We start from the raw sequence: 19,162 nt of genomic DNA on the forward strand, positions 1-19,162 counted from the left end.
CTTGCCGTATAAACAGTACTTGAAGGATCTGAATCTGTAGTCAGATTTTAGAGTTTATTAAGCATATCAAAGGAGTAATAGCACCGACCCTATTACGTTTATGGCAAAAATGCACTCTGATGTCCTAGACTTCAAAATAAACAGTCTGTACAGGAAACTCTTATTATTCTGCAAACAATGGGGTAATTTCCTGGAGGGAACAGCACTGTGACCTCTGTGTGTGATTGATAGCAAGGAGCAAGATATGATATTGCCAGTGTCCAGACAAAAGCACAGTATTAGCTGGAAGATACTCCAGCACATTTTTTATCCAAGACTTTCAGGCTGCCTCAAAGAGATAAAACAAACTGGGAAAAAAAAAACAAACCAAAAAGAATTAAATATCATAAACCAAATTCTTTAGGAGTAGTGATGTTGCAATGTGCTAAAGTAACACAGGATCTCCAAAATGCTTTCTGGGGATATGTCTCTCTCTCTTTCTGTATAGGGACTTTGGGTCACTAACTTTAGATACTCTCAAGAGCACCCTGCTTAAATGTCCTTGAATAGCTATATGATGAAAACCTATCTTTAGAAACCTTGGTAATAAATAAGGGGGGGAAAGAGGGGAGGAAGCTACTTTGTGATTGCTGGATCTAGAGCAGTAAGTTAAATCCTCTCTTAACTTGAGACAGCAGGAAGGTGATTTTAGTGGATTCAGGCTACATCTATGCTCTATTTAGGAACTGGTTCCAGCTCACTATCAATATGAGCAGGACTAAGTTTTAGGTTTTGTGTGGGGTCCAGTGAACTGGTACCTCAGAGGAGATAAGCCCACGTTACTCCTCGTCATGGCTTGCTGACAGGCTGGATGGACTGTGTGCGCTGTGCCCTGTGGACCTGGGTCCACAAACACACAACTCGCAATGCACTCTCTTGGCAATAAGCAACCATACAGGCCTGTCAAGGTGCAAACAGTGCCACAGTGCATCTCTTTGTGCAAGCATGGCCCACGGCTTACTGAGGCCAGGATGTGTGCTTTGCAGAGCCCCTGTGGTCACACTGTCAAACAATGGTCCAGGAAGAAATAAAAAGATTGAATTCAAAGGTTGAACTCACTACATTTGTATTTTGGAACTACAATATTTGTTTATCTTACAGGACATTATCATTTAAGGCTTACCTTGTGTGAAGTTACTCTGGAAATGTTTTATGACATTTGATCCCTGAATATAAATCCAGTGCGCTGATGCTCTTTTCCCAGGACAGGAGTATGTCCTTCTGGTATAGTTCAACCCATGTTGAATGAACAAAATTCTCTTGTTTTGGAATAAGACTGGCCCTGCTTGCAGTTGTTCAAGAATAGCAAATTTTTTTCTGAACTTACTCTGTAATTGGAGACAACTTTCAAATGTATAGTCTGTTTCGATAATTCACAGAGGTGTCAGGAAGAACATACCCATTCTGAGGAGTGGTGCCCTAGCTGAAATGCCAGCTTCTACCTGTGCTTAGATAAATATGCAACCTGGCAATGTCTGGGTATGTTGCAAGCACCTCTCTGGAGGAACCTGACCTTTCTGCCATTGCAGGGAATGGTGTGACCACATTGATATTCTAGTATCCACTCCACTTTGGTCTGCACAAAAAGAAATCAAACTAGGAACATACAAATGCACAGAAATACCTGAGCAACTTTTTCACCAGGACAGGACTTCAGGAATCTCACTGCATATCGTGCCATAACTATCAAAATTCTGTGGATTCGGCTCAAATATCCTAAAACTTTCCTTTCTGCTGGTGTATGCAATTCTGTGTGCTCAAATAAGGGGTAAATTAATACACCTGGGATGTGATTAGGATTAGGAGAGGGTTCCTGGCATATGGCAACACCTCCGAGTGCAGAATCTCATGTGGGCTGGAGGCTCCAGATGAAGCACAGTTCTACATTTTCTTCCACCCCTGACTTTAGAATCATCTCCTCAGCAAATCACAGGTCAGGCCAATGAGTTGAACTTAGTGCACAGCATAAGAAAGCAGGAAGGAAACTGCTGCGCTGTACTCTTAGAGACCAGATACACATGGAATATACGCTTGGGGGAAAGTAAGGCAGGAGCTGACTGTGAGTCTCATGCTCAGCCTGTGAGACTTGGGGGGGTGACTCAGGTGGCAGTAAAGACACCCATAGACAATGGGCACTGTGGCAGTATCAGTATTGGTGTTTTGGATGTCAGGCAGATTTTTCCATTATTGGTGATTTTCAGTCCCTATCATGAATCTTGTTGGTTACTGTGGCAGCAGTTTCCGATGCCTTCTTTTAAGCTGGGTCCCTCAAACTATTTCACCCTCAGGCGTACTCTGGCATGCCAAGACCACTCCTAAAAATCTTTACACTAATACTTCCTCTAACTTAATTAATTTTCAGTTTATTTCTAAATTATTATCTACTTTTGACTGGAACAAACAAGTGATCAGAGAACTGCTAGGGGAAAAAGGTCTCATTGTGTGTTTGTACACCAGCTGATTTATATCAACTCACATCCTGTGGTGATATGCAAGTTAAAAAGCATAAATGCTTGGTAGCAGCTTTTTGGTTTTAGTGAGTCCAAAAGCAGTTCAAGTCTATCAGCTGAAAAGAAGGATATTAATACCAGCACAGCAGCAATTCTTTTCAACAAAAGATTGAAAGATGCTTGAATGCAAGTGCACAATTCAACTACATGTTGATTATACTCGGAGTTGCCCCTCTTATTTTATATGAATATAGCAGTAATCAGGTAATTAGATTCTTTGCTCTGAATAATTTTTGCTTTGACAAAATTTGAGTCTCTAATTTTGGAAAAAACATAAGGTTCTTTTAATATTTTTGTTAGTCAAACTTGTAATTTGCATGTGTTGTCTTGCAAATAGCTTGTGCTATTTAAAAGAAGTATTATGTGCAGCTGTATCAGTGTATCCTGATGCTACACTGTGCAAAGTTTGTACACATGATGAATGAAGGCTGTATTCTAAAAAGAGGATTCCCAGGTAACTCACTTAAATCCTCATGATTCAGATTCATAACAAAATTTACAATCATTTATCCCACAGAATATAATGTATAGCACATATGCAGGTCAAATTTAAACTATTGCTTTCATATGAGTTAAAAAATATGGGCATTTCTTTAAGTTTCCACCAAATTTAAAAGGAAGTCAGCTGAATTTCAAAGCTAATCGAATGTGAATACTATCAGTCTTCCAGAAGAAAGCTCTAAGCAACTGCTGTTTCTAGATTAATTTCTTTATGAAACTTGTTTAAAAACCTTTCATAAAAGACAAACTGGATTTGATGCAAAGCAGGGAAAAAGGCTTGGTTTTGTTTTTGGAGAGTAGCCCTTACACATCCACATTTGCGGAACACATCTCCCCTGACATCAGGCTGTGGAATTGCCTTCATAATTCAAGTCTGTGGAGAAGATATGAAAGGTGCCACACCAAAAAGGCATCCCTTTATCAACAGAACACTATTGATTAAATACAGCCCCCAGACACTCAGTTACTCTCCACCTACCTCAATTTCTTGATTGTCATTCCTGAGAACAAATAGAAGAATTTATTTTATTGTTACCACTTTGCAAACAGTAGTATTAAATAATTTAATGAATATGGTAGGTATTTCTGGGTTATCACCAGGATCGTTTCACAATGCAACACTTTCCAGAGCTTGGTGAAATGTCTTCTGGGACAATATCATACAATATCATACTCCCTTTCATACTCTCAGCTCCTGTCTCCCACTGGTTTTCCAAACTATGGAGGACTTTATTTTGAGGCTCTAAGAATAGTATTGTTCAACTTTTTGATGGAGCAGATGGCTTGATTGATTTCAGGCTCCAGGAAAAGACTGAATGCCCTTTTTCTCTCCCATCAGGTGACAGATTCCGCATGTTGTCATGTGCAGGGCCGGTGATCCCAGAGGTACCAGGCTCCTTGTGCAAGGACAGCCAGAAATATTGCAAGTGTGCATTCAGTGGGCTTCATTCAGATGTCGATGTTGAGCAAAGACAAACACAAAGTCCTGCATCTGGGAGGCAACAGAGTGTGCACCAGGGCAGGTCAGGGACTGCCTGCGTTGGGAGCAACTCTGCAAAAGGGACCTGAGCTCCTGGTGGACCAGTGAACCTGGATTCAGCAGTGTGTCCATGCAGTGATGAAGGCTAACCACATACTGGGCTACATTGAGGACAAGTGCCCAGGAACTGTGGATCTAAATCTGGAGTAGGGTGTCCAGTGTGAAGCCTGCAGCGTGTGAGATGTAAACCAGAGAGAATCCAGCAAAAGACCACAGTTAAGAGGCTGAAGCACCTGCCCAGGGACCTTGGCCAGTAATGCCCTGACTGGTACCAGTGAGCAGTTGCACCGCACCAATGGACAGGACTTCCTGCCTGACATGGGGCCAGCTGTGACCTCCCTGCCGGGAAGGGCAGACATAGTAAATGTAATACTGGAGAACAAGTGAGCTCGTGTGGGAGCTAATCTAATCTCACTGGTTCTTAAATGCACCTTTCTATCCAGATCCACAGTGTTTTGTTGTTTGCTCTGTCTCACCCGTCGAACACCTCTGCTATATGCCTACCTACGTTCTTGATTTGTGGTTTCATCCTCCCGAGGGAACTGAGAGCAGCCTGTGTGCAAACATCCTCCAGCCTGAGCTTTAAGCACAAACTCTAGCTATAATATCACCTTCTGTAACTGACCAAAGAATATTATTTCTTTAGTCTTGTGCCTAAGGAGAATATCTTACGCCGAACCACTAGTGCTAAAATGGCACAAAAGGCAAAGTAAATCGCAGACGAAAGCATTAATCACCTTGTAATGACAGCAGCAATTATTTCCATACATCCTCCTGACAGCAACCCCAGCTATTCTTTTTAGCTGCAATACTCATCCCACCACACAAATCGATATTGATACCCACCAGGTTAAGAGAAGAGGCATCCTATCCCCTGCCTATAAGCCTTTGAAAAACATGTTGATTTTCTTATAGGCTTTGCTATAACCGCATCTGCTTGCTGCCACATCTGAGAAGGGAGTAAAACTGAGCACTTGAAGCAATTTTGGCAAAGGGCGCAGAGATGCTGCCGGGACAGCGGCAGTGGCTGGTGCGGATCAGCAGTGCCATCCAGCGGGACACGCAGCAGCCACCGCTCCCCTCCGAAGCTGCAGAGAAGCGAAGGTCCCCCGCCACCGCCGCTGCCACTCGGAGCCTCCGTGGCCACCCAGGGCCGCGCCGTCAGAAGAAACTGCGGGACACCCAGCAAGCTGTCAGTGTGCTGCCCACTTTGTCCTGCGGCTCGGCAGGTACCCTCACGTACTGCTCTGGAGCTAGCAGCAGGCGCCTTTGTTATTCCAGGTTCCAAAGGCATGAAAATCAGCGCCCCCACAGACACTTTCTTTTTGGGACAGCTGCTCAGGGGTTTTCTTATAAATCATATGTGCCCAGGAGTTTTCTTATAAATCACATGTGTTGTCATTTCCACCTTTTACTTTTTTGTGACCAATGTTTAGATAAACATTCTGTCTCAGTCGGCAGGAAAGGGATGTTCTTTCTAGCACTGTTAAAAACCTTCATCTCAAGGAGAGCAAGACTTCTGGGATCCAGATTTGGATGGTTTTATTTCTCACAAACCCATCACAGTTGCATTTACTGTGAAAACTATGAAACCAAATAGATTGAAAAAAACAAGGTTTTTATGTTAAAATGTTTTAAAATACATTTTAGTGATGTTCTGATATCCATATCCAACTGATTTTGAATTTGTAACAATTTAAGTCCCAAGCTTAATTGGCTTACTAGGTTTCTAAACTCAGCAGACTCAGGAATTTAAATAGTAGGGAGTGCTTTAGCTGAAATCTAAAAGGTAGTGGTAAATTAAATCCGTAGTGCTTCTCTGCAACCATTTGGCATATGAATTCTCAACAGGCTAGTTGCCTCTTCCATGGCATACCTCTGTGCATCTAAGCTGTTCCTTCCTTTGCACAGCGTACACTCTCATCTTCCTTGCCTGTATTGATCCACCGCAGCACTCAGCCATGCAAGCAACTCCACCACCATCTCTGCGACTTCTGTGAGGCTGGAGCTCTGGGACTGCACGGATTTCTAATTCCCACTGTGTGTCTCCTAGGCTGCATCCTTAAAACTTGTAATTCTTAATTCTTTAAGTTATCCTATCTTTAAGTCAATATAACTGGTGTTCCTTAGGTTAAAAAAAAAATTATATTCCCTACATTACCTTGACCTTGTAGAATAAGAGCTAATTATCATCTGTTAATTAAACAGATAACATACAATAGCATTGTTCATTAATGAATAATAATGACAATAATAATTTGTTATCTGTTATGACAGCATGACTGCAGACATGTGCGTGTGCACACAGTATGTGCTTGGATGCAGAGGGGCTTAACACACAAAGAAAGAGTGTAAATATTATTCTTTAAAAAATAACTTATTCCTTATGAAGAAAGCAGAATGAGGATCTTGCATAAAACCCCCGTCTTTGTAGCAGCTAACATACCAACAGGTTGCTGCATCCAACCCTTTACAGATAGTTCACTATGGAATTATTACGACTAGTAGGGAAGTCACATACACCCAGTCACAAAGTGTGGAATTTTCCCCCAAATACTCATAAATCTTTTGTGTCTTCTCTATTTTAATGGGCAAAGCACACATACCTTGTTAAAAAAAATTGTATTCCCATCGATTTTCACTTGAAAGTCACAAAGTTTAGAAACTCCCAAAGATTAGAAGATACACAAAAACATCTAGAAAGCTGAGTTAATTGTGGATTAAGATGAAAAAAAATAAAGACACTTCCTGTGTGTGTCCTAGTTCATTAAAAAATAAAAAAACTTTCTCAAATGGAATGTTTCTGACATAGCTGTGTTAAGCATCACACACATATACCAGATTGAGGGCAGTTACATCTGAATGTGCACCATGTAGTCATTTATCTAGGTACCAAGATAAAATTGTGAAACTATTGCATTTCCATGGAGAAAGAGGGGAAAAAAAACAACCCAAAACACAGAACAAAACAAATACATACACAGGCAAGAAATCCAAGGGAAGTTTCTGAACATTCATCCAATAATTAAAAACACTAAAAAGGTGGAAGACTAGGACTATCCCAAATGACATCAGTATAGAAAATGCAATTCCAGCTCTAAAATATTTTTTCCCTTTTTATAAAAGTATTTGCAACTGTGTAGAAAATTTTACACCAAGTACTCTGCACATCTGTAAACGGCCATGAGGATTTGAGTAACAGATAGGTTCTAAATATTCAATAAATGTCCTGAAATAATAACAATTCTATTTAACATTTATTCATGACATCAGAGGTACATCCAGTTCAAGCTAATAATTTCATGGCAACAGAAAGCAGAAGATGCTGAAGTCTTTTGTGGTTGGTTAACAAGTAAGATCACAAACAAGAAACAAAGAATTCATACACGTCAGTTTGTTTGTTTGTTTCTAAGAATTTTGGTCTGGACTGACAATTCTCCCACGGGTGCTATTTCTTGCCTAGGCATTATTTCTGGAAAAAATACAGGGGAATTTACTCTTTTGAAAGAGGTACTGTCTTTTTGTCAACCTACTACTGTACAACGTACACTATATTTACTTTGATTGGGAACTGTCACTGTCAAGATCTCCACTGAATATACTTACTAAATGTGTGATGTGTGCCATACGGCTGTGCTGATAAACTAACCCAGTGTTAGGTATATTTACAGAAGAGATTAGATTATCAGATATACTGAGAAAAGATTGCACCCTAAAGGCCCCAGATTGAAAGAAAGAAAAACAAAACACCCCAAGTGGCCCCCAAAATCAGTTCTTCATCAGCTGCTGGAATCCAGGCAATCCTACTTGTACTTCTAATTCAGGACTACAGTTGGAAGAATATTAATTATTAAAGTATGTGCAGTGAAATATATGCAGGTTTGCCTTTAAAATCTCCCTTCTGACAGTACTCTGTCAGGACATGATTCTCACTTCATCTGAACATCAAAACATCAAAGTCTATACGGTAAAACAATGCATGGTTCCATTACTGTGCATTTTTACAATTCACTTCTTCCAGGAGCCACTCAATTCCGTTCATTAATCCAGCTAAAGTTGCAGCTACTGTGTCCTGCACCTGTAAAAATAAAAAAAGCTCATGTACTAGAGATCACAGGTAACAGGGTCTAACAGCATTGTCTATCCTTAAAGTCAGAAATACTCATATTAAATCTAAATTTTTATCACTGGTTTAAAGGTCCCTGAGATGGAAAAAGTTTCTTAAGAGTAAGGTATGAAAAGAAAACACTACTCTTTACAAAATGGATTATAAGACCAATTAGGAAAGCCTTACATTCTTGGTATCATGGTAAATTTTATCTCAATCATTCTATCAACTATTCTGGAACATTATATTTACTTTATGGATGAGAATCTACTTGAAAATTCTTCTCATAACTCTTAAAGCAAAAATGCTGCTACCTTTAGAGTTCGATGCATATTATTAATTCTCAGCTTTTATAACATATTATAAAATAACTATTATAAACTGTATTTAAAAAAAAAAGTCTGTAAACATTTTCCTTATGAAAGCAAAGGAATTATCTCAAATCAGGATTTTCTTTTTTCTGATTAAGTATTATTCTTTGGCTACACAACGTCACCAAAAATAAATTATCTATGTCTGAGTCATACTGATACATACTGTGTTTGGCAAGCATAAAAGAACAGGTTCAGGACCTCACATTCTAGGTAAAAAACTGATTTGTCAAAAACTCAATACATCACATCAAGCAAGTGACAATTAACAGTCTCCTGAAAATGGCAGAAAATCTACCTTGTGTCCAAGGCCTTGGGTCGTGACTCAGGAAACTTAGATTTAAATTAACTGAAGTGTCCTTACACCCTTCAAGACAAGCATTTCATCCTTCCTTACATTCTGGCTCCATCTGAAGTTTCTTGTGTGTTCCTGGGCAAGGCACTTAGCTCCCCTATGTTCAGATAGGCTAACGCTTCACCTTAGAGGACCAGAGAAGCCGAATTCTTCACTTAAGTGGAGAGCTCACGTACTAGTGTTGAAAGCTGCACACTTGCTTAGGTAGGCACAGTTCAGGAACTACCACAATCCTAAATTAAATTTAAGCCACAAAGAAACAGAAAATAAAGATTTAAAAGTAAGTACCATCCAGGGCTGACGTAGCAGATTTAGTTGCAACTGATGTGCCATGTAAACACACGGAATTCTTTTCACATCAATGTGAGAGACACAAGACAAAACTAGCAGAGGTCTGTTTGGAGGCCCAAGGGCTGGATCAATCATTGCCAAAATACGAGCCAGTTCCTCTTGACGATCATGCTCTAAGAAATAATTTTTAATATAAAAGTTTTAAATAGATGCAAATCCCAAGGAGAACTTTTTTTTTTTAACTTTTCAAATATTTAAGATTTCAGAGGTGAGGAAACAGAGGGCTGGAAGGGATGTGGACAAATGATCTAGTTCTGCTTATCCCAAGGCTGGAGGATCTGCATTCATGTCACACAGATGTTCGCGTCACACCTAGATCTTATTTGAAGATCTCATAGATTCTACAGGCAGCCTATTCCAGTTCTTAACATCAGAGCGTTTTCCAAGTACCTCACAGAGATTAAAATTGCAACAAGCCATTAAGAAACACTCACACACTGTACAGTCAGCAGCCCTTCCCTTTTTCTTTTACATTTTTTTCTTTTACATTTCTTTTACAGTCTTCTTTTCTGAGCTAGCCCTTTCCTTTCCTTTAAAGTTGGTGAATGCAAAGACAATTACCATCAACAGGTATTTGGATTAGTTTCCTGATTGGATTGGTATCCTGATTTGGACTAATTGCATCTCCTACCGCAGTTTTCCTGGAGAAGGTTCTGTTTCCAGGCTATTACACCACCACCAATGCATTTCAGGCTGCTGCTTCTACCTGTGCCCAGGGTTGTTTTTTTTTTTTCTGTTTGTTTTTAAGTCCAGGCAATTTCCCACATGTAGCTTAGCAACCATATCAGTATCTGCCATAAATGAAAGAAGGGGGCCATAACACCTCACAGGGACATGAGAGAGCTTGACTAGAATAGGGGACCTCTTCAAGTGGATAAGCCATAAAGAAATAGCACTAATGAAGTGGATTTTGAAACAATAAGAACACAGATTTTGATGTATTGCATATTCTTCACAATATTCTGTGACATTGCAACCATTCACAAAATACGAATAAATAAAACAACGAGAAACTCCTTACTTTTATGAGCTTCTGCATTAGCAACATAAATGAATCCATCAACTACTTCGCACACCTTTTTAACTTGAGCTATGACACTGTAGCGCATGGCTTGCTGATTCCCTACTATGCTGTTCTCTTGGTAGAACATCTTATTCACAGCAACAGCTTGCTCTTCCCTTGCTCTCCTCCTTTCCACACTGAAAGATATTTCAATATTTCAGTAGTCAGGTTAATTGAGAATGGAAAAACTCCATTTTGAGAGTCTAGGCAGCACAGGAAAGGGACAGGAAAATGACATGAGCAAGCCAGTTTCATTTCTCCCGACTCCTTCGTCTTTTCTAGTGTACGTATATGGATGGTTAGCAATCTGCAAGACACATATGAAAATGTACCCCATGATGACTTTATATAATGTTTCAAAAAGGAATCAATCAAGGTATAAAGAGGGACAGAACCACCTGTTATGTATTTATCATACACATTTGCTATGTATAAGTTTGGAAAAGCTTTATTAGTTCCCTTTGAAAATTTAGTGGTTGGAAGAGGAAAGAAAAAGTGAGGATATGCATTGAATCTTCAGTTTATAAGGGATATCCATGCATGTGTAAAAATCACATGACAAAAACATGAGGAAAAGTATGAAATAAGTGAGAAACTGTACTTGTTTTTTTTGAGAATAAATCTTACCTGGTAGTGGAATACAATGTCAGAATATTGAATTTTTTATTGTTATTAAACTGAAAACTGACTCCTGATCCAATTCCTACAGAGAAAAAATGAATATATCTGAGATACAACTATTTGGTTACTGAATATAACTAAGCGGTAGGCTGAAAATTCCACTGGTGCTATAAAATGGATATATCCAAGCCTAAGTGTTGCTGTAAGGTGTAGCATATTTACTATTTTGCCATGAAATTTTATACATGCTCTAATTGATCAAACTACTAACTTATTTAAAATCAATTCAATAGTATTAAAAGAAAACAAGGAGACATTTCCATGTTTCTGATACTTAGACTTGAACCTAGAAACCTAAGTCAGACAGGAGCTAGACTTGCGTTTATTAGCCAAAACTGGCAGAGCAATTGAGCAGGACATAAGAGAGAAAAAGATAACAAACTAAGAAATCATATTTTCACACTTTCTATAAATACAATTTAAATATACCAACTCTGCTGTGCTGAAACAAACAAGTTAAAAAGTAATAAATTTTTATCTCTGGTTTGGACTGCTGTTCAAAACTATGCTTTAAACATTGAAAATGATCCCCCCACTTGCTCCTTTAACTGTTCTGAATGGAATTTACATCATTTGACACTACAAGACGAATCATATGAAGGATCATTCTTGGCTTCCTGTATAAAAACACAAGTGCGTTTTTTAGCCACTTCCTGCAAGCAGTATCTAAAGAAAGTTCTGTCTGCCTTTGTCCATTACAACACCAGGTGTGACATGGAATTTAGTATCATAATAGAAGTATAAGGAGCAAAATGATCCCTCTGACATTGTGCAAATTTAATCATAAATTCACTGCAGCTATAACTTTATCCCAAAAGTTCATTGCTTTTATCCCTCTGAATAAACACAAAGAGAGAAAATCTTTTTTAACCATTGTGCTATTGAGTTTAAAGAGGAGAAAAAAGCATCCCTTTTCTCTATTTCACCCCCAATGGGGTTTTTTTATGTTTACACAAACATCTGTATATAAAACAAAAGTGCCAAAACCCAAAACCAGCATTACCATGAATTTGTCTTTGTAGTAGGCCGGCTACTAGCAGAATTTCTGGGCATGTCATCATCTTTTGCACTAATGAGTTGTCCAGCTCTTCCAAACCTGGACCAAACATCGCAAAGCGAGGTTCTGCCTGAGTGACCAGTGATTGCAAAAAGGAAGTGACAGCCCCATAGCGCGGGCAGCTTGATTTCAAACTTCTTCTACTCTGAGGACAGCTTTTTTTATATCTGTGTAAAATAGATGTAACTAGAAATTAAACACAAAATACAAAAGACGTATTAATAAAACAACATAAATTGATTTAGGTCCCACACTTCTCATGCTTTGTTACCTGTACAACTCAAGCACAGGCCAAAAATGGTAAAAGTCCAAACAGATGGTTTCAAGCACCAGTACAAAGCAGGGAAAGGCATCAGTCCTTTCAAAGTCCAAATACTGACTTTTTGGACCTTGGTACACTTCTATCTATGGATCTCTTAGTTTACTTTAAAAAATATAAAATAAGATAAAATAAAATAAAACAAAACAAAACAAAAGAAACAAATTCCCCCACCCTTGCTGAACACACACTATTGGTAAAATAACATTAAAGCTGATGAGTCACATACATTATAAAAAATATGAGACTTTTGAGTGCATTTCAAACCTTAACTGGACCACTTTTGTGTTTATTAACTATGAAGCAGGTAACTCCACCTGAAAAAGACCACTTCCCCTCTAGGCACAGAGAATGCGTGTTGTGAAGAGAGAGGTGCTGTTTGTAAGCTTATTTACCTGCGCTAATTTGACGCCTAAGCTAGAAGGCATGAAAAGACTTTGGCAATCAGTGGAAAGAAGTAACAGCCAGAGGAGTAACAGTCATCCTAGAGAAGCAGGTTCATCTTTGCTTCTGTGGTCACAGTAGGCTGCTGCTAGACAAACCACTTCAAGGAAATATTGAATGTGTGCTCTGCTACAACCAAACCGAGAGGCTTCAGCTGAGATCAGCAAAACCACGAAGTGCTCACAGACACAATGGAAATCAGTGACAGGTGCTTTCAGACAAGTGATGCTCTGAAGTATTCAGACCTACAGAGATTTAAATCCAATGTTCAAAATCAGTAGATATTTTGCACTTCAAATTCTGGGTGTGTCTTTCCCAACTGTAAAGTGGGGATGAAGGGCACAGAGATTGGGGAGGTTAGTAGTGCACTCATCATGAAGGAACAGTTTCATGAAACCACCTTTGGAAAATTTAACTGCAAATTAGAAAAAAAACCCCTGCAAATTAATTAAGGGAATTGAATGAACTTTAAAAAAAAAAACACAAAATAACCTGCTTCTCTTATGAGTTCTTCTCAGTTATCCAAACACATTATGAGTGTTGTTATGCTTTTCAACTACAGTATCTGAAACCAGAGTCTTGGTCTGGAGGCCTTTGACCAGAGCTAAAGCAATACTACTTGTTATTCTGTGCACATTAAAAAAAAAACAAAAAACTTTTTTTTTTTCCCCCTAGGTCTTCCAGGTAAGAGAAAAAAAATGAAGGTTCATTTCATTTGCTGTAGTTTGAAGACTCCTTACTACTTTTATTAAAAATAAGAAATCATTTGTCATTGTACTGAGGGCGAAGAACACCTTTTTATCAAGATCAGCAGCACGCACAGACTCCAAGATGACTGTATTTCTGTGGCAGAACAGACATGCAGTTTACAAAAAGCTTTAATTTTTTTATAATGCTAGCTTTGACTTTTTTACAATGTTTCACATTCTTGTTGAATTCCAAACAGAAAGAGCTGACCAAACTGTGAAACAGCAGGAAATTGTATTTACAAAACAAAACAATGGATTTGAGACACATCAAAATTTAAGCGACAGCTTACAGCACAGCTTTACTACTGTAAATAGGAAAGATGCCTCTGGGCTGAATATTACTGCTGTAGAGAGACTGTAAGGCTTGTAAGAGAATAGGAAGATACTTACACTGCCATGTAATCATACAGCGCATTATCACTGTCCTCTGAAAAGGTTTTATTAAAAATCTCCACATCTGGGAGTGATTTCCAATCGACTGATGTCCAGAAGGGGAGATCCCTCAGGAGAAAATACCTCCACAACAACGGATCCTGCACAGTCGCCCTCCAATAACAACTCGTGCTTCCCAAATGGCACAGGTCTTGGGGTGAGAGGAAGGACATGATGTTCAGCTGCACGTCGATCTGAAAACCGTCGAGAGCAGCTGTTTTAATGACCCCAGGAATTGAAAAGTGGGAGATGTTAAGAGGCTGGATGACAAGCTTCCCACCCCGACCCGGGCCCCACTTACCGGCAGCGCCTGCAGGGCGCTCACCTCCTCCACATCCTCCGGGAGCGATGGACGTGGGGGACCTGCAAACGCTGCGGTACCACTGCGTTCACGGGTCCCCCGCATCCATCGCTCCCTAAGGATGCGGAGGCCACCCCGCACGGCGGCCTCCAAACCTCCCCGCTCCTCCACTCCGCCAGCCGCCATGGCACTGAGCCCCGCTGCTGTCACCACCGCCCCTCGGACCCAGTGCGCCGGCGCCGGCGGGGCGGAGAGACACGTAGTCACCCTACTTTTATGACACAGTCTTTTTTTTTTTTATTTTTTTTTTCCGTTGAAATACTTGATTAGACTTTGGACCTGTACTCCAGTTCTTTGAGTGCATGTTTTTAATGCAACAAAAGTATACATTTTGATAAGAAGAATGGTCAGACACTGAAGCAGAGATCATCTCCCCAAGCCTGCTTTTCAGACACAAGGTTTCTTTCAGCACAGCCAAAGCAATGTATTTCAGTTGTGGGATTTCACAAAGTAACACAAGATTTGTTTTGCAGTTGTTGTGTTCCACCCTTGGCCTTTTAAAGGTCCCTCACATACAGCCACATACTTTGTTAACAAGTTTTTGCCGGTTTCTCGGAAATCCAGCGACACACTCTGTAAACTGCAGCCCAGGTCACTGTTAGAGACGGAATCTATTGTTTCAAGGCTTTCCTGCTTCCCTTCTCCACAGTGTTGTAGTCCCCAGTAGCACATTTCTCCACTGTACATCATCGCCAGTAAGTGAGTGTCACTAAATACACCTGCAAAAATAATTTAGATTAAGTACTTCATTGTTCTGTTATAAGCAAGTACACAGCTTGTTAACGTCAATCCTTTCTTTTCAGTAGCACTGGGAAAAAATTGCAAAAACGCACTCTAAGCCTATTACAGAGGTACACCAAGAAAACAAACACTAATCGTGAGATGACTGACACTGCTCAGGAGAGAACCTGCCCAATACTCTATCCATTTTGCCCCTCCATAATGCTAAAACCTTTACGATTTCCATATAAATATTTTTCTGATTGTTGTGTTTGCCTATTTATCTTTGAGAATTTCAGTATTTCTTTAAGTACAGGCATGATTACTTGTATTTATTTTAGAATACTTCTGTGCCTCCCACAATTTAAGCCTAAAGATGCTGTTTGAACATCATCTTAACTCAGGTTAACCAGCAGCAACTTTAGTATTTGAATAGAAACCCACATACCTGTCCATGGTCACTCAAAAAAAAAATCCTGCTAAATGAACCTACAAATCAGTTACTGAACTTGGCTTTGCATTGTGGAGCTGAATTGTAGCAATGACACTTTCAGATGAAACTAAGCACGAAGGTGCTCCATCCCCCCATACCTAGAGCAGAGCTAGTTTTGAGTGTGTACAACATGGACCTTATGTCCTCAGCTCCAGCTGTTGTACCTGAAAAAATCCTGCATCACACTGATGCAGCCTCAGATCCTCATGTAATTGTAATATAGTAATGCAGCTTACATAAAGCTACTTTAAGTGGAGACAGAATAAAAGTTTGCCAAATCTACCCCGTTCTGCAGGTACTTTCTACCTGTGTGAAGTCAGTAACTCTGTGTTCGTATCCGTGTTCTCCTAGATCTACGCAGGAAGACATGGTCTTCTAGCCCCCTCTGCAGTCGTGTTTGTGCCTCAACACTTGTCAATTGACAACTGGATGGCTGTAAAACACACCCGCTGTGCATAAAACATGCATTGCCTCAGTTCATTTTCCCCCAGTGAATTCAAAAACAGAGAGAAAATGAGCAGTGATGCCTCCTAAAACCTTAGGTACCTCATCTTTTTTTTTTCATTGTTGTTCTAAAAAGTGACTGGTTTTGAATACAAATGAAGTCAAGCAACAAAAATACACAATAAAGCATTTCAGAAAGTGGGGCAGTTAATAACAGAAGCTGGCTGTGGGGTTTTTGGTGTTTTTTACCTTCACTGAGTAATCTAGCTGTGTCTTTATCTTGAAATGAGACATCTTCATTTAGTGGAAGAGGGCATCTCAAGCTAAGCATCTTCATCAAGTAACAAACTCCATCACTAAGACACTGAGTACAGTTTAAAAAAGAGAGGAAAAAAAAACCTTTTAGATAAGTTCTGATTAATTTAATGATAGCCAGAAATACTTCTCGCTATTAATTTCCCAATCCCCTATTTAAAAGGAAAAACAAAAGCTGTATTTTAAAAGCGAAGAATCAAACTTTAAAACTGTTTTCACATGCTCACTGAACTTTTTAATCTTCTTTACCTGTTTAAATATAGCAATGTTCTCTCGTAGCCATTCACTCCTTTCTTTTGCTGTATGACAATACATGTAAAGCAGGGCTCCTTTTCTCCAGTAAAGGCATTCTAACAACTCTGCACCAAGGATGTTGATGGCCTGAAATAAAATCCAACAAACTGGGCTAACCCAAACTAAAACCATTTCAACTACCCGCATACACACTCACTTAATATCACTTAATGTGATATTAAGTCTCTAACTTTAGAGGCTGTACTTAACAGCAACAGTCACAGGCACAAGCCTAGTACTTCGGATTTAAACTGCCAAATGCGCACAAAATCATGGAATGTCAGCAAGAAATAACAACAAGTTATTTGGAAAAGTATTTTCAGGAATTTAAATACAAATAAGACTTGAAATTTTTTGAAAAGATCTTAAATCTGCCCATCAAAAACACAAATACTACTGTCCTGTTTCAGATTTTTTATTTTTAAATAATGAAATAATTAATTCTCTGGCTGAATAACATTAGTACTCACTTCTTCCTTTATGTTGCACTCCCTCACTAGGTCTTCTGGTTCTGAAAGAATGCAAATAAGTTCTTCAACTTTCTGCAAGGAAGATTCTTCTGGAAAATCTTCATCCACAAGCTGGTTTTCCTCAAAATATGTAATGTCTAAGACAGCCTATGAAAACAAGATACACAATGTAAAAACGCTACCAGCAAAATAATCAAATGGTGGTGTGTAGTAACATACAAACGTGTTACTGGTTATAAAACACTACCATTTTAAGGTAATTTTCAACATTTAGTTTACAAAAGGTGCAAGCTAAAAGTATTTTAAGATTGTCAGCAGTGAATGTAAACTCAAACCCTTTTCTGTCCTTACAGTACCACCACAGTTATTATTGACTGTAAGTTATCTTCTAATCCAGAAAAAAGCAGCCCTGCACTTCGTGGATGTTGACCCCACACACCAAGTAACAGAGAACCCTTCCTGCAATGCCCTCTTTCCTACACCCAACCCTTTCTCACACCCTACACAGTTGATTTTCTTGAAAAGGAGTTTTTCATGCTTTAAATATACTACCTGCGCATAGAGCTGCAAAAGCGTTGAAGGAAGTTCATTCCCTTCTTTACAGAGGTCCTTCAATTCATCCAGAGCAGCAGAGCCCTTTGCCAGGAAGGTATCTGAAGGAAGAACACAATGCTTCCTTAGCACTGACAAGCGCCCAGCCAGAGCCTTGCTTGCCCTCCCTTTCCACTTCATATGCTTTTATCCACCCTTGATGGATCTACCAGAGCAGATGGATAACACAGCATTTAAACAAGCCCGCTGCCCACTGTTCACGGCTAAACTAAGGGCATTCATGGCTACGGCCGGATGTTTCAAAACGAGTTCCACACACTTCGTTTGCAAAGAAGTCATACACCAGAACCGCCCCTTGCCAACGCCCCGGCACACAGTTTAGGCCTCGGCCGCCCTGCTCCACAGAGAAACCCCCAGAGGGCGGCCTGGGCCAGCACCGGCCACACAGCTCCTGGAGGAGGCTCTTTTCTGCGGCGGGAGGAGCGGAGCCCTCAGCGGCTGCCCCGGGGCTCTGGCTCGGCGCCCCCCGGCCGGCTCCCGCGGCGCCGCGGGCCGGCGGCAGAGGGCGGAGCGGGCCGGCAGGAGCGCCGGGCAGGGCTCAGCCCCGTCCCCTCCCTGCTCCGGCCTCTCACCCTCGCCGCCCGCTCCACCGGGCGCGCCCAGCCGCCGGCCCAGCGCCACCAGCCGCGGCCGCAGCGCGGACACAGCGTCCCCCGCCTCGGCGCCCCCCGCCGCCGCCATCGCCGCCGCCCGGCACCGCGACGCGGCGACGGTCGGGGGCGGCCGTGAGGGCGGGGGCCGTCGGGGCGGACAGAGGCGCGCAGGCGCGGCGGCGGGGCCGCGGGCGCTGAGGGGCCGCGCCTACCCCGGTGGTGGGGGGCAGGATGGGGGGCGGCCGGGGGAACTGCGTGGGGCGGGCTCGGATGGAGCGGGGAGCGCGGTGTGGCGGCTTCGCTTTCCCGCTCCCCTCCCCGGCCGGCTGGGGCTGCCGCCGCCGCGGCGGCGGTGAGGCTCCGTGGGCCGCGCCGAGCCTCGGCAGCGGGCGGAGCGGGGTACCTCAGGCCGGCCCGCCGCTGCTCGGGCGGAGCCGGCGGGCAGTGGCACGGTCGGCGGGGCTGCTGGGACTGCAGATGTGTCGTGTGTGGGCTTTACAGCTCCTTTATAGCAGACAGACGTGGCTTCTGTGTCGGGGTCCCCAGGGAGAGTCCCTGGCATGTCCCTTGTGTTGTCCCCATCAAACGATGGGGCTCTCCAGCTGCACTGCGAAACAGGTCTTGCCTGTTAGTGAACTGAAACAAATGCTGAAAGCTAGCGAGGTTTTGTAAGGCCAGAACCATATTTTTTTTATCAATAAATATATTGGTGCTTTTTTACTTATATTTTAGTATTGCATGACTTCACACATCGGTGTTACAACTGCGAAAGTACAGCTGAATCATCTTGAAACCGCATACCTTTGGTTAGAGGAGTGAGACTATCTCCAATTTTTTGTCC

At 41.3% G+C, this 19,162-nt stretch overlaps 2 protein-coding genes across 5 annotated transcripts; both read right to left on the minus strand.

The window, feature by feature from the left end:
- Positions 1-5,700: 5,700 nt before the first annotated feature.
- FBXO4 (F-box protein 4) lies at positions 5,701-15,047 on the minus strand. 4 transcript variants are annotated; one of them, XM_054186666.1, is made up of 8 exons: positions 14,462-14,473; positions 14,321-14,382; positions 13,978-14,213; positions 12,022-12,242; positions 10,965-11,040; positions 10,296-10,474; positions 9,212-9,387; positions 5,705-8,167 (listed from the first exon to the last, which is right to left on the minus strand). In XM_054186666.1, the coding sequence occupies exons 3-8, from the start codon at positions 14,190-14,192 to the stop codon at positions 8,078-8,080; spliced, it is 957 nt and encodes a 318-aa protein (XP_054042641.1). In that variant the 5' UTR covers positions 14,193-14,213; positions 14,321-14,382; positions 14,462-14,473; the 3' UTR covers positions 5,705-8,077. The 4 variants fall into 4 exon arrangements, 3 of the variants coding, with proteins under 3 accessions (XP_054042640.1, XP_054042641.1, XP_054042642.1); XR_008463913.1 differs by having other exon boundaries at positions 5,701-8,167; positions 8,867-9,387; positions 14,321-14,506; XM_054186665.1 differs by having other exon boundaries at positions 5,704-8,167; positions 14,321-14,506.
- On the minus strand, positions 14,633-18,438 carry RIMOC1 (RAB7A interacting MON1-CCZ1 complex subunit 1). Its single transcript, XM_054186668.1, has 6 exons — positions 18,301-18,438; positions 17,669-17,769; positions 17,117-17,263; positions 16,602-16,733; positions 16,287-16,401; positions 14,633-15,099 (listed from the first exon to the last, which is right to left on the minus strand). The coding sequence occupies exons 1-6, from the start codon at positions 18,407-18,409 to the stop codon at positions 14,810-14,812; spliced, it is 894 nt and encodes a 297-aa protein (XP_054042643.1). The 5' UTR covers positions 18,410-18,438; the 3' UTR covers positions 14,633-14,809.
- Positions 18,439-19,162: the final 724 nt, after the last annotated feature.

The sequence above is a fragment of the Rissa tridactyla genome, chromosome Z (genome assembly GCF_028500815.1).
Source record: "Rissa tridactyla isolate bRisTri1 chromosome Z, bRisTri1.patW.cur.20221130, whole genome shotgun sequence".
NCBI lineage: Eukaryota > Metazoa > Chordata > Aves > Charadriiformes > Laridae > Rissa > Rissa tridactyla.

Bases quoted from the DNA above. Each gene is read 5' to 3' on its own strand.
- FBXO4 (XM_054186665.1), bottom strand. From the start codon at position 14,506: ATGGCGGCTGGCGGAGTGGAGGAGCGGGGAGGTTTGGAGGCCGCCGTG. The intron at 14,214-14,320 runs GTAAGTGGGGCC...GACGGTTTTCAG, and splicing joins GCGCCCTGCAGGCGCTGCCG to ATCGACGTGCAGCTGAACAT. The intron at 11,041-12,021 runs GTAATGCTGGTT...TTTTCTCTGTAG, and splicing joins ACTACAAAGACAAATTCATG to GAATTGGATCAGGAGTCAGT.
- RIMOC1 (XM_054186668.1), bottom strand. From the start codon at position 18,409: ATGGCGGCGGCGGGGGGCGCCGAGGCGGGGGACGCTGTGTCCGCGCTG. The intron at 16,734-17,116 runs GTGAGTACTAAT...ATTTTATTTCAG, and splicing joins AGTGCAACATAAAGGAAGAA to GCCATCAACATCCTTGGTGC. The intron at 16,402-16,601 runs GTAAAGAAGATT...AACTGTACTCAG, and splicing joins ACATTGCTATATTTAAACAG to TGTCTTAGTGATGGAGTTTG.